General features: G+C 34.7%; 1 protein-coding gene across 4 annotated transcripts; it reads left to right on the top strand.

Annotated features, from left to right (window-relative positions):
- The first annotated feature begins 3,439 nt into the window (after positions 1–3,439).
- On the top strand, positions 3,440–15,342 carry LOC110445480 (RNA-binding protein 1-like). 4 transcript variants are annotated; one of them, XR_002462363.1, is made up of 6 exons: positions 3,440–3,515; positions 5,620–5,840; positions 7,465–7,644; positions 9,317–9,940; positions 11,342–11,401; positions 13,084–13,115. XR_002462363.1 is itself a non-coding variant. In XM_021490136.1 (5 exons), the coding sequence occupies exons 2-5, from the start codon at positions 5,629–5,631 to the stop codon at positions 13,106–13,108; spliced, it is 477 nt and encodes a 158-aa protein (XP_021345811.1). In that variant the 5' UTR covers positions 3,440–3,515; positions 5,620–5,628; the 3' UTR covers positions 13,109–15,342. The 4 variants fall into 4 exon arrangements, 1 of the variants encoding a protein (XP_021345811.1); XR_002462364.1 differs by having other exon boundaries at positions 9,317–9,947; positions 13,084–13,100; XR_002462365.1 differs by lacking the exon at positions 3,440–3,515 and adding an exon at positions 3,531–3,627.
- Positions 15,343–15,848: the final 506 nt, after the last annotated feature.

Below are 15,848 nucleotides of genomic sequence, written 5' to 3'. Positions count from 1 at the left end.
AGCCTTTTGATTGGTCTCAGGTATAAAAAACCTGACCAATCGCTAGGCTGATACCTGTCATTTAAAGATTAGAGAGGAGCGACACCCAATTTCAAAGCCAGTCAATTTTTACCGTTACGCGACCGCGAAATTCTTTTTATGTACATCAACGGATCGAACTAGTCTTAATTGTTGTCTCATCATCAAGGTGGTGCACACTGAGCCTTCGATTTTGCTATGACATATTTCAGGGGTGCATAGAGCGGCGTAAGTGAACGTTACCCCATCCTCGATATCCAGGGGTTCCGCTCACTTTCGCTCTGTGCAGAGAGCGAGAGTAAGCGTTGACGTAACCCCTGGATGTCGAGGATGTAAAACAGCTATAGATTGAACAGACTTGTGCATAAGTTGTCTTCCCTTCTCGAACACAAATTCATGATTTGTTATATCGACTCGATGTTACTTTTTCTATAAACGGCAGGTTCATATTCACTCTAAACGGCAGGTTCATATTCACTCTAAACGGCAGGTTATTATTCACTCTATGGTGTCATGTCCTTTGTAACGTCACAATGTTTTCTGTTGACGGGTTTTGCGCCTACATTAATCCACCCTTACGGGTTTCATCACACTGGCGGAAGTCAGTGTTATGTCTATATTGTTTTGTAAAAGACGTGCATTTATACGGTTGCCTTACCAGCGTCAGCTGTAGGGAATTTCCCTTTTTAGCTCAGTGGTAGAACATCGGGCTGGAGAGCCAAGGGTTGTGGGTTCGAGCCCCAGCGACGGCACTATCTGTATCACTGTTCCTATCCTACTACAAACCCAATTTTATCCTAGAAAAAGCAATTTATAAACAACTGGAACAATTTTTGATTGATAACAACATTTTGTTTGAGTTCCAATCTGGTTTTAGAAAATCATATTCCACTGACTCCTGTTTAATTCACCTGGTTGATCACATAAAGTCCCAGACGTCTAAAGGTCTCTTCACTGGAATGGTTTTACTAGACCTACAGAAGGCCGTTGATACAGTTGACCATGGGATTCTGTGTGATAAACTTGGCGTAATTGGCATTGAGTCGGTGGAGTGGTTCACATCATACCTTACCAACAGAAAACAATTAGTCAATATCAATAATGTGAACTCGGATATTTGTAATATAACATGCGGGGTACCCCAAGGGAGTTTATTGGGACCGCTTCTTTTTCTCATTTATGTAAATGACATGCGGATCAGTATTGACCCAGGATGCAAATTATTTCTGTACGCAGATGACAGTGCAATTATCTTCTCGCACAAAGACCCAAAAATTATTTCAAAATTTCTATCGAAAAACTTAGAGTCATGTCACGATTGGCTAACAGATAACAAATTATCCTTACATCTTGGAAAAACAGAGAGTATTTTGTTTGGCCCCAAAAGGAAACTTTCCAAATTACCTGAAGGCTCATTTTCTGTTTCGTGTTACGGTAATATAATTATGCCTCAGGTGTGTGTCAAATATCTTGGTATTATATTGGACAACTTTCTATCTGGAGAACAAATTGTCCAAAATATTATAAAAAAAGTGAACCAGAAATTGTGGTTTCTATATAGACACCGTGACTGTCTCAATTTTAGATCTAGAAAAACCCTGGTGTCGGCACTGATCCAATGTCATTTTGACTATGCTTCTAGCTGCTGGTTCGAAAACATATCCAAAAAACTTCGACAAAAAGTTCAAATTACACAGAATAAAGTGGTCAGATTTATTCTGAAACTTGATAATAGATCAAGAGTCACCCATCGGGAATTGGAACAAGTTAATATGTTGGATGTTGGGGGCAGGGTGAAACAGCTCCGTTTTAACCATGTCTTTAATATTCAACATAACAAATGTCCATCCTATATGAAAGAAAATTTTACTAGAACAGAGAAAAAACACTTTACCAGGAACAGTGATCTGAATTTCAACATTCCTTATATAAAAGGTGTGGAATCATCATCTTTTTTCTATAATGCTATCAAAGATTGGAATAACTTACCACATTCAATAAAATCTGTCGATCACAAGATGAAATTCAAAAGCGAGATAAAAAAGTACTTACAAGTTTTGGCAAAAAATGATTTTGAGCAAGAATTTGTCTTCTAAAGGTAATTTTTATTCTATCCCAGTGGATGACTCTAAACTTCTTCTGAAAAATATATGATGTATTACCAAAGTTTTAACTAAAGTACCAATATAATATGTATTTTTATAAATGTTATGGAACATTTTATTACCATCATCCTCAATCTTTATTTTATTAAAAGTCATTTTTATATATGTATTATACCCAAAATTGCTATAATTTGTTAGACAGATAATAGGTTGGTAGGGATTGTCCAACCACCTGTTGTCTGTTCTACACACAAGTACCACAGTATAAATGTATATCTTATATTGTTACTTAATAACTGCAAGAATGACATCATCTTGCTTTATGATATGTACAGTGATACATATAACTGATATTTTAATATTACAAGTGGAAACAACATCATGCATAAGCCCCACATATATATATTATCAGAAGGGAATCATATTTGCTAATGACAACTCCATCTTATACCGTCAAATAAAATAACATCTCATTTTGATGAAATAATATATCATCATCATATTTGACCAATTACAACTTATTCTATTCATATATATATTATTACGAGAAATTATACCATCTTATATTCATATTATAAGGTCAAATCCTTAGGACCTTTTGTTATCTAAGTAATTAAGATCTATACTAGAGGACCCCATTGGAAATAAGCTGCCACCCAGCTTTCATGGGATATCCTAGGTTAAAGCTTAGTCAAACAGATACATTGTATTTATAGTGCTCCAAAATTTGTGATATTAACTTTGATGTGATAATCTAAATACTGTGATAAATCTGTGATTATTATGCAATTGAAATCTGTGATCATATGTGATATTTGTACCTGTATCTTGCTTTTACCGAATAAATATTATTAAAACCTGAGGTGCCCTCACTAGGAACGACAAGTTCTCCTAAGGCCCAAACATATTTAGTGCTTCCGTTAACCCTACCTTCCCTAATCTGTTGTGCCTACCCTAAACTTTTTATGGCAATTTTCAAAGAAGCACCGTTAAAGTCCTATATAAACCATACAAAATTATTTATCAAAATAACATTTGTTACCTATCCTAAAATTTTCCAACATGTTACAGGAAACACATATATTTTTTGTCTGGCCTACTCATTAAGGTTCTGGTCATAATATATTTTCTTGTGAGTTGTGGGTTTAATAAACTGCCTTTAATACTTTAACTTTTAATTTTGTGAATCATTGCTAATCTTTAGTTATCATATAGTGGATTGGCCATTTCAAAAGGCAGTCGACATGTTTTTGTTGTCTATATCATGTAATCTCTGCTTTATCAAGGGGCATAGGCAAGTCTATTTCAAAGCGTGACTACAACCCCGATACCATCAACCAATCAAACGCCTGCATGATTTACTGAGAAGAAGCCATTTTCCTGCGTCGACACGTAAGGCATATTAAGAGCAAATTGCAGCGTTGTGTCCATATTGCATTTAATATTTGGTCAAGCGATGCTGCAACATCGTGCCGGGTGAAGCATTGTTCATTTTATAAAATTGGTAAAGTTCTATTGCAAATGATATGGCCTAACATGTGGGGCGCGCTCACGAAGGCAACCCAAAAACGCAAAATGAAAAACAAAATGGCTGCTGTCCGAATTTTATCACCAATCAATAAGTCAACGTTTGTTAACATCTGCACTCTAGATATAACAGATAATATATGCGCTAAAATGCGTCTTGTATGTACTGCTTGAACTGATATTTATAACCGCCTTTAACAGGTCCAGTACACTCTGCCGATTGAGCTATAAAGACCTATATAGCTATATCCCTACACCTATAAATTATAGCTGTATTGAGCTATATTTTCTCAGATTTCAAATTTCATTTAATTAAAGCAAAGTCGCATAAAACAATAAGGTTTATGGTAATGTTGACTACAAAAAGCATACAGTTAGACATTTATTTTCATTTTTCATAAATGTGAAATTTCCGATTTTTTACATCATTATTTTTTAAAAAGAATAGATATTTAATATCTTTTGTTATCAACCTAATGATACAATCTTCTTTTAAAAGCGACTTTGTTTCGTTTTCCTTAAAAAAGAAAATCACTTGAAAATAGCTAAAAAGACCCATTTCAGATAGGTCAATAGAGCTATTATAGGTCTTAACAGCTATATAGCTCAATCCACAGGGGCATGGATCGCTTTACTTGTAATATAAAAAAAATTAGGGGTCTCCTATACTAATATATACAAAGGGATATAACGACAGACTGAATTCCGTTACCCCCTTTTCCCCCTTTTCTCTTTCAGCTCCTGTCAATCACAAATCTTTGTCCATATTGGATATACCTCGGTTGAATATTGAAGACAATTGATTTATTTACAAAATGAAACCATAACTACGACTGTCTGACACATAGTTATCCACTGACACCGCTTTAAAGTCGCAATTACACCATTAAATTGCGACCGAACCAAATTCTATACTCACGAGAAATGACCAAGTTTCACGGATAAACTCGATAAATATATCCAAGGAATGGTTTAAATCCTTATTTAATATCCTCAATCCAATACATGTGCTGCCCGCTTCTCTGAAATACTACGTCGATCAGTTTCTACACATGACAAGCGGTATATAGGGATTTTCCCCCTCGCACACCTGCATTACACAGTAGCAGTCGACAACTAGGCGCCATTTTCTTTCGAATTATTTTACGCTCCGCACAGAATGATGTCCCGCCCTATCATTGGCTACCTGTATGTATGCGAAAGGGAAGCTACTCCAAAAATGTTACCTCATTTGTTTTCCGCCACTGATAGGGCGGGACATCATTCTGTGCGGAGCGTAAAATAATTCGAAAGAAAATGGCGCCTATTTGTCGACTGCTACTGTGTAATGCAGGTGTGCGAGGGGGAAAATCCCTATATACCACTTGTCATGTGTAGAAACTGATCGACGTAGTATTTCAGAGAAGCGGGCAGCACATGTATTGGATTGAGGATATTAAATAAGGATTTAAACCATTCCTTGGATATATTTATCGAGTTTATCCGTGAAACTTGGTCATTTCTCGTGAGTATAGAATTTGGTTCGGTCGCAATTTAATGGTGTAATTGCGACTTTAAAGCGGTGTCAGTGGATAACTATGTGTCAGACAGTCGTAGTTATGGTTTCATTTTGTAAATAAATCAATTGTCTTCAATATTCAACCGAGGTATATCCAATATGGACAAAGATTTGTGATTGACAGGAGCTGAAAGAGAAAAGGGGGTAACGGATTTCAGTCTGTCGTTATATCCCTTTGTATATATTAGTATAGGAGACCCCTATTTTTTTTTTATATTACAAGTAAAGCGATCCATGCCCCTGTGGCTCAATCGGCAGAGTGTACTGGACCTGTTTAAGAAGATACGCTGGGTTCGTACACCCCCCGCGCTTTGGAAATTGGAGTATATATTCCAAAACGATACGGAACCTATAGGCTCACAGTTTGTATGGGGATGTTGATTAATCAAAATGTAAATTTATATTTTGCAGGAAATAAACATGAGTGGTCGTTCAAAAGAATGGACACTGTCCTGCAAGGTGTATGTGGGTGAATTGGGGAACAATGCAAACAAGCAGGAACTGGAAGATGCATTTGGTCAGTACGGAAGGCTAAAGAATGTCTGGATTGCCAGGAATCCCCCAGGGTTTGCGTTTGTTGAATTTGAAGATGCAAGGGATGCAGAAGATGCATGCAAAGAACTTCACGGAAAGTAAGAATATCAAAAGTCTGTGTTTGAGGTAAAATCAAGCATACACATACCCGCCAACCCCGGATATACGGAAAGAGGGTGATGACCTTCTTTTGAAAATAAAAAAGTGGGTCTAGCGTGCGACGTCTTTTTTCGCAACAAATATAAAAAAAGCATATGTAGATATTAAATTAGAACTTTAATATTTTAATGATGTAAAAGGTACATTCTACATTCATTGAACTATTCTTCCAGCAGATCTACATTAGCTGCAGATAAAAAGATTTGTCAAGAACACAACTTATGAAATTAATTCATAATAATAAATATGATACAGTGTTTTCACAGGCATTTTTCTATGTCGATGAAAGTGGTCCTGACAATAAGATGTCACATTCTTCTCATATAAAATACCATTTTGTATCTGTCAATAAAAGTGGTCCTGACAATAAGAAGTAGCACCCTACTCATATAAAATATCAGTTTTATACAAGTAGGGTTTGAATTCTTATTGTCAGGATCATTTTGATTGACAGAAACAAATCAACAAATGCCTATACAGGTTTTTGAATGTCTAAGTAATGTCGCTTTTAGCACCAGGTCCAACTGAAATATGCGATTAACATCGAGTGCAGAATGGAACGTTTGGTCCATGACCGCCAGACTTTATCCACTATAACTCATTTTCCTACGGCATTTGATTATTATTATCTTTTCTTTAAGCATTTCGTGTAGTAGAACCTGCAAGTCCTGATAACGACTTTTTCCTTCAAGGAATGAATATACTACGTAAATACAATTGTAAAAACAACTCAATAATTTTTCGTTTACACACCTCACTAAATATTTGTCAGTAAGTTCAGTAACAACGGTCTTTATATACACATTTGTAGAAACAGTCCAGTACGTATATAAACAACTCCCAACTTACCTGTCTGTGGGAAACGGGAAATAGATTGTATTTATGACAAAGGATTGAAAAGTCTAGAGAATTCCGAGTGACTTCAGTTACTTCTAATATACGAAAAGATTCTGGGCGAAAACAGGTGAAATGGATGAAATCCTGGTCAAAAACGTAACCTGGCGGGTGAGTTATAAAAGCGGGTGAAGGGCTAATATCCTGGGTGTAACCCTACGAAATCGGGTCACTTGGCAGGTATGCATACATCACAAAATCTGACCCAGTCCCTTTTATACACATGTAGGAAGACTCTAGAATTTTGAGGGTCAAAAGCAGCCATTTGAAACCCTTGACATGGCATTATTACTTGATAAAATATCAATAATAAAAATAATACTTAAAAGTTTTCATTGTAACAAATGAAATCTTATGGTAAATAAGATATCTTGGTGATTTACTGGTTAATGAATTTATTACATAGCAAATATAATACATTAATACGTGTTGTGGAGTCAATAATATTATGATGAACATATATTAAATATGAGAAGTACCAAATACTTAAATAGTTCGTTAATCAAACCCACACATTAGGGTTTTTGACTATGAATAGCAATAATATCAATCTACAGGTAAAAAAGGACTACAATAATTATCAAGTGTTTTATATTTTTTGTATCTTCATTCTTGTTGATAAATTCTTGTTACTTCACCTAACATTTTTGTTTCTTTTGTATAATTCAGGAGACTTTGTAGATCTAAAGTGAGAGTGGAGATGTCACATGGGAAGTCCCGCTGGGGTAAGGGTGGTCCCCCTGTGCGTCAGTACGGAGGTGGTGGTGGTGGCGGCGGCGGCAGTAGGGGAGGTCGAGACAGCAAAGACAGTTACTGGCGTCCAGGAACAAGTCGAGGAGGACGTTCTAGGTATGTATATACACAATACAGAAATAACAGTATACATAACTCATTTTTTCCTGTAAACATGTCATCTCTCCCACATGTCATGTACCATATTCATTTGTTGTATTGTACTTAATGTGTTTTTGGTAGGAAGTCAATGTCTCTGTAGACTTATTCCCGTTTTCTGTTCTTTTAAGAATTTTCAATTTTGTGAATATTTGTTGAAGACTCGATATATACAGTCAGAGGAATTTGTGAAGGAATTTGTTGATAAATGAAGATTATAGATATATCAAAAATTCATATTCTGATTTGGTGCTTAGCACTTGTTTATCCTGCATCTGCAAAACATATATATATATATAATTTTTAAAATATTTCTTAATTTTCATAAATACATTGTATAAATAACTTATCTTTTGGATAGAAGTTGTGAATGAAACAAAATTCCTGTTTAGTTAAAATTTTGAGGTATACCATTTTAGTTTTCTCCTGTTATTTTAAGGCATGTGTCATTTTTATCTTTCACCAGTTAAAGGTAAAACATATTATGTCAGGAAGGCATTGGTTGGGGTCCGACAATGAATAATACTCTTTTCCTTTAGCCTAAATTTAAGATACTTCAAGTCGCACCTCATCTATTCTGAAGTTATTTTTGTTTCACTGACATTTAAGTAGGATTCCAAGATTGTAACAGTGGGTTTTAAAACTAAATGGTAAAAAAATATAAACAAACCCCACAAAAATTATCAAGTGGCACATTTTTAACTCAATCGGCCTTGAAGGCTAAAGTGAGCTGGTGGCATGGCATGTCGCCCGTCTGTTTGTCATTATCTTTTCCTGTATAAGACTAGCAACCAAGAACCTTTTGACCAATATTTGGTGTAAAGCATTCCTGTGGCCCAGAATTAATCATAATTGATAGGTGTGCCCCCATGCTACACTCAACTTGTGGGAAGAAATTAAGTGCTAAATGGGGGGAAAGTGTGCATCATAAAAGACTTCATAAATAGTACTTTTGAGTAAGCTTATATTGGAAGCATCCCTGTACAAAGAAAATTAAATTTCGTATGGATGAGGGGTTTGAACCTTGTAGGAGCAGATGGGCTTGGTGTAAAAAATGAGAAGAAAAGGTATAAATCTTAACAAGGCTACTTCTGAATTTAATTTTGCACGACTCATCTTTTGTTCAAGTGAATTCTTCTAAATGAAGCTTATGGTTACCCTAGGGTAAGAAAATCAATATGCTAAGTAATTAAGATGGGGATACATCCTAAAAATTGGGTGAACATTTTTTGACTGAATTTTGTATGGATCCTACCTGGCCAAAGGGGACTGTAATGCTATGTGCACATTCATGTTGACAACTTGATTTATTTTTAACACATGTCAGATTGTGTTTTAAATTTGTTTATTTGAATTATATATCTTCAGTTGTCAAGTAAAAACCTAGTGAGTTTTTCAAGCCTATGGACCGCTTGTTGTTGATCAAAATGACCGTTAATGAGTTGTCAAATATTATTTGAAAATATAGATGTCTGTAAAATATTTCTAGTGTGATTTTGAAAATGCATAGAAAATGCTTTTAAAATAATATCAATCTAAATATTTTTTCTCTTTTGCTGAAAAGAAATGCAATCTTGTTATTTTTCAATATGAGATATATATATTATTAATTTAACGGAACAATTTACAGGCCTTTCCCCTTTGATGCCTTTGGACAGCTACACCTGCCAACAGCATCAGCGCAGTGTTTTACAATTACAAATCAACTTTCCTCCCACCTTCGCCGCCCAGCCTAGCTAAGGCTTACACCTTAGACCAAGAAACAACGTTTTGTTTCAATACTTCAACGTACGGCACAGCAAATCAGCCATCTCTCTGACAAGCCACGTCGTAAATATCATCAGGTGCTACAGTACAGTAAGACTTCTACAGCAAAGTCTTCCAAAAACCCTGGGAGTTGTCTTCAGCATTCTGCCCATCATCCATCGGCCTTCGCATAGTTGGGCTCTTGTCACCAAACGATAAGCCTAACTGATTGACTATTGTGCATCGGCACCAATTTGACAATGGTCAATCAGCATGTAGGTTCCTTCCACCATCAATCAACTTATCTACAGCCCTCTCTTCGTTGTTCGGCTTCGGTCCTCGTTTGCTCCATCATTACCACAACAAACAACACATTGTTCACCCTCAACTCTAAGGCCTACGGGGCATACCACTTTTCCCAAATCTGTCCAAATTCTGCAGTCATCGTGCGTCCACTCACCAGGGCTACAACCGTCGGTAGACATCATCGATCGATGACAGCGCAATGGTATTGGGTACAAATCCAGTATTTTATGTCATTCATGTTTTGTTTTAACTCATCATTCCATGCTTTTTCTACTAACCTTTATCTTGCTGCATTTTTATTCTCCATTTTCATTCCCTTATTTTTATGGACTTTTTTTTGTTATTATTAACAATTTTATGTTTAATTTGTTACTTATTTTAGTAAAAAAATCTATCTATAATGTCAGAGCAAATCATTGGTCTGGGATGGTAGTAAACCATGTTTACTGAAAAAATAAGCTTCATTATTTTATTTTGCCGAAACTTGCATTCTGGATTAATAAACAAGCTATTTTAGTATTTAGTTCATTTTTGATTGTTGCCTGAGTTCAGTTTTAGTACATATTTCTCTCTTTTTTTTTGTGGCAGTAAAACATTGATATTGGTATCCATCGTTTTAGTATCCCACTTAGGTTACACTGTAAAATATAGCTTGTTGACAAAGGCATACACATTTCTTTATCATTGCTATTAGCTTTCATTAGAAAAATGCAGTTGGAAGAAGTGCTAGCTTTTAGAGAATCATACAAAAGAAGCATTTGATAATAACATTTTTCTTCTTATTAAAAACCTAGCAATAAAATCAAATGAGAGAAAAAGTATTTCTGATCTACTCACCAATATTTTCTGGTATGTTTGTGGAAACACAGAATAATTATTTTTTTTCGGCCTTACCAAGTTAAGTCTTTTACACATGTGCATCTCTTTCTTTACTTAATTAAATTTTGAGATTTGGAGGTAGATTCAAAGATTTTTGGTAAAATACCATAAAAATGTATAAAAAAAATCTTCATTTAAATAGTGTAGTTAAAGAAAACATTATTGTCATATCCCCCTTTGATATATCTCTCTTTCCTCTGAGGTGGTTTGATTTACAGGTGGTGAACTGCTAACACATCCCCCTTCCACTGTTCAGGTGTTTTACACTCATATATTCTTTGATTCCGAGTCATTCTACTTAGATTCAGATGTTAAAATAAAAAATAAAAAAAATACATTAGTAAGCTTTATTATTTTTGATAGATTGGTAAGCTATCTTATATTTTTAAGTACATTCTTAAAATAAGCAATACGTTTGTATGAAGCAAAAAAAATTGAAAAAGTTTGTATTCCAAATTAATTTTAAATTTGTGAAATGGAAATTGGTTATATCTGACAGTGGAATCATTGTTTTGACTAACAAAGTCTGTATTCTATGTACACAGTTAACTACCTAGATTGCACCAGTAACACAATCGTAAATTCTGTTGGAAAACAGGAGTATTTCCTTCTCGGCTGTACTGTGTGATGCTTTCGAGGAGTGACGTCAAAATCCTGTGTTTTTTTCTTAGTTTATATAAATGTATTTGAATACTTGAGAAATTACCATTGATGTTCATTGCAGGTCAAGGTCCCGATCTCCAATACCCCGTAGGAGGTACTCCCGAAGCAGAAGCCGCAGCAGGTAAATTAAAAAGATCTGACTAGTTTTCACATTTAACACAAACAACAGCTGGTATGGTTGGTATTCTGTTAGGTTAATGTCTGAAAATGAGGGTGTTGAAAGCTTCTATTTCCAGATGATATTGTGTTATATTAGTCTCATTTATATACAGTTTTGGTAACAACTAAAATAGGGGATTGTGCTCCTTTTAAAGATGGCAAACATATTTTGGTGGTAATTGGTGAAAAATTTGCTTAACTTTGAAAATAAAGACAAAAAAATACATCAAGGCAAAGATGTCCATATATATATATGTGCCTTCAGTTTGTCTGAGAGATGTCAATATTGGAGTTTTCCAACAGTCACACTTTGGTTTTCAGAAGACATTCTAGAAGCAGTAGCAGCAGGTAGGATTAGTTTTATGATCCACTTGGTTAGCTGGAACAGTCGGTTATCCTGTGTTACCTGGGTCCCCTTGACCATTATACCATGTCTCGTGGTCAAATGAGATTGTTGGAACAGTGTACACAGTCAACTGGGTTGGCTGGTACTGTGTACTTTTGTCTTATTCTTGTAGTCAAATTGGTTTGCTAGTACAGTTTATCCTGTGTTGTCTAATGATCAGTGGGCTTCCTGAAACAGTATTAATTATAATTATGTCCAGGTCAAACGGCCAAACAACTTTGCTAGAACAGTATTCCCTGTCCCATAATTAAACACATTTATCGGAACACAGTGTACACTGTTTCCTGGTGAAATGTGTTTACCCAAATAGTTGTGAAGTTTACTGGAACAGTCAATCCTGTTATATTGTCAGTTTTGTCAAATCTGTGGTCAATTTCAAATTATTTCAATCCATTCTTGTATTATAAAGCTTGAACAATCAACTATGTCTTGTCCTCTTTTGTTATATTGCATATATAATTTATCCCCCAACGGCTATTATTTGGTTTGCTTTTATTGATATTACCATATTTATAATGAAGCAATCAATTGATGATTGGATTAAAATATTGACTTTTAATATTCTATTATACAAAATAATCTGAACATTTCTCCAGTTTTTGACAGAAATGTCCAACAGGGTTGACAGTTCTGCTCATGTTTGGAGATGAAAAGGGATGTCCTGCTATTTAGCTTTTGGTGATGTGGCTCTGCTATCAGAGGTTTATTGTTTTGTTGCATCTGGTAACTTCAGGTTAAATATGTTGTTTGTCTTACATTTCAGATACAAGGAAATTTGACATAAATTTTGTTAATAATATTGGACATTGTCGAGGGGGCATTAAATATCGTCAGTCTATCCATATATTATCTTGGTTAGATTTTACAATCGGCTTCATGACTTCCAAATAAAAGTCAGACATTCATCAAATTTCATATTAGGATACAAAGCATTACTGAGCACTAATACAAGTATAGTCATAAAAATAGAAATAGAAGTAACCCCAACTAGAATGATAAATTAGTTATTTACAAATGTCTGTAGTGATCATTCTTCAAGAAAATGAAAAAGAAGTCTTTTTGATGCCAAAAGAAGAAAACATCTATCATTCATTTGCAATTCTGCAAATGTTCAACAAATACATAATGTATAATATTTGGATAAGGGAAAAGAAGTTTATATTTTACTTAAATGACGATTCTTTAGTCCATTTGTAAAAAACATGGATAAAAACTGACATCTCTCATTTTCTTTGCAGGTCAACCTCTCCATACCGACGTTAATTGGTGCCAGGTTTTACAGAAATGCGAGAGTGACACTGTTTTAGTCACATTGAGTGAACTTTACCAGGTGTATGTAAGCCACAGTGCGGGCAAACCATTACCTGTAATTTCTTAGTCATAGAGATCTGAGAAGTTGGTTATAGCAGATAAAAAAGACTTGAATGATGAAACATTTTGAAAGTGTACGCAGGCATATGCAGTTTGGTTTGAGAACTTGTGAACTGGAATTCATTCATTTCCCACCTGTGATGTAGGCCAGACTGTTTTACACCAGACATTACTGGGCTGATAATTATACCTGGCATGTGAACCACCTGGAGTTTTAGTCTGTTTGATGTTTTTAAATATTTCTTTGTAATACTTGTTGATAGTCGTGTATTTTACCATAAGTGAAAAATAACTTTTAGGGACATATATCATCAAATTAATCGGTCACTGCCATGTTTGATTTATAAATCAAAATCATTTCAGAATTTTTATACATGTTAACATCTACAATGCAGATATTTGCGCTGTTGTAGGTGATCGGCAGATTTATTTAGATTTATAAAAGTTACTTGTTGTATTTATCTTCATTGCTGATCTATATTCAGGTCTGATATGTGAAGTGAAAACATTGTGTATTCGTCTGTTAAGCATGAAGAAGCTACATGTACATATATATGTGCAAACAATGAACGTACGTATCATCTCCAAAAAACATTTATGTCATCTGTTAATCAATTTATACATCATGTAGCTAACATCCTTGTAGTATTGTGGATCATGCATCGAAAAACGTCTGTCATACTTGGGACCTGTATTGATATGTAGTGATAAAATTGTGGTAGTAGATTTTGATGAATGTAAGCAAGCGTGAGTGCAGATGTTCTATAAAGAATTGTTATAATGGAAACAATTTCCTGACGTTGCAGGTACCACATGCTATATATATATATATTTATATTGTTTTTAACCTCAACACATTGTTGTCGTTCTGTAGTATGTTTTTTTGTCGGAACATTTCAATGGAGAAATAAACACTGTCAAGTGGTGCTTGAAGATTTCTTCTTTAATTCTTTCACCTGAACAGCTTAAATTTCAGAAGATAACAATACATTTTTTAAAACCTGTAAGAATTCGTACACACATTAAAAACAGCTGTGTTCTGTTTTCAGTTGTCGCATTTAAATGCATCTTAGGGAAGTCTGTTGTGTTTTTTTGGTGTTGAAGACAGAAATTTAACTGTATTTTGTATTGTCTTAACACAGGTTTAATATTTATCTTTTTTATTCTTCTAGACATTTTATTCATCATTCATGTTGACATTTTTAGACTTCAATGGACTCGGAGTTTAGGAGAGAAAAAAGTCATCTTGATGTTTTGAAAGCATTTCTGGGGCGACTGTTGTGTCTGATCAATAGGATAATTGTGATGTTATTATGTGATGTCACAATTCTGTTTTGTAAATTTATAGTGCAATATCATTAAACATGACACTGGTAAATTTGCGATTGATCCAGGGGCTTTGTTTATGTTGGGGTTTGGAATTCAAAACTTCATCATGAGGACTGGTCAATTATCTTATGCATCTAGTCCTTAAGAAATTTACTGTTACTTACCTAGTAAATCAGAATTTATTTGATAGGTTGACAAATTAACAGCATTCATTTTAAAACGGCAGCAATATTTCACCATGTAGTACTATCTTCTGCCTCGTGCTATAGTACTGGGATATGTTTCCATCGTATTTTCATTAGCCAGATCTTGGAATATTGTTTGTAACATCAAGCTAGGACTAGGATATAGTATTAAGACTAAGCAGAAAATAGGTGTCTAACCATGACTTCCATGTGTTTAGATAAACATTAGCCAGATTTCTGTCTACCATTAGTAACATTGAGGTAGCACTAGTGTGTTGTAATTGACTTGGCTGTTGTACTGAGCAGAAATTGGTGTATAACCCCAACATCGTATATATATATATACACACCAAATATCCATGGTTTTTGTTTTTGCATAATGGCAATTCTGAGTTGGCTCAGAGTCCCGATATTATAGGGCACTGACATCTTGTGTAGTTACCCAGTAAGATGTGTGAAAGTAATGTATCGTTACTGATTCTATTTTACATAAATGTGGAATTACTTATATTGTACATATCCATATAATCAGCTATTATTTTACTAAGAAATCTTTAATTTAACTGTGAGATCTTTATTCAGGATAAAGTATTAAAATGTTTTGAAAACAAATTTGTGTACTGCTTTTCAATTTAAAGGTCGCTTGGCACAAAATAATTATGAGCTTGCATGATTGTGTGGTGTTGGACTGTCAGTCATCGACATGGCCAGTAACTTGATGTGGTGTAAATTAAGTTAAAATATGTCTTCAAATCTTTGACCTTGGCCAAGTTTAAAGGTCACAGGTTATATGGGTTAAACATTCCTTAGACTTCTTCAATAAATTATGTCAAGATAATCACCAGGCTTCAGGTTTGGTATAGACACTTATACACTGTATGTGTACCATTACATGGTATACTGGTACAAGCATACACATCAAATTTGTGTTTCCAGGACCTGTGCATCAGGCAAAGAGCCATAATATGTCTATAGCTTGTTGTGGCAGAGAAAAATCAGATCCATTTCAGTGAAACTTTGTTGAAACATCCATAAAACCACATGATATTTGGCTGGTAGTTTGCTGTGGTCATAACTACGATCAACTGTTAATGTCGCCGAGTAAAAAGTGTCAATTT

This window comes from Mizuhopecten yessoensis, unplaced genomic scaffold (genome assembly GCF_002113885.1).
Source record: "Mizuhopecten yessoensis strain PY_sf001 unplaced genomic scaffold, ASM211388v2 scaffold2307, whole genome shotgun sequence".
Taxonomy (NCBI): Eukaryota; Metazoa; Mollusca; class Bivalvia; order Pectinida; family Pectinidae; genus Mizuhopecten; species Mizuhopecten yessoensis.
This window is presented reverse-complemented; position numbering and strand designations above follow the sequence as displayed.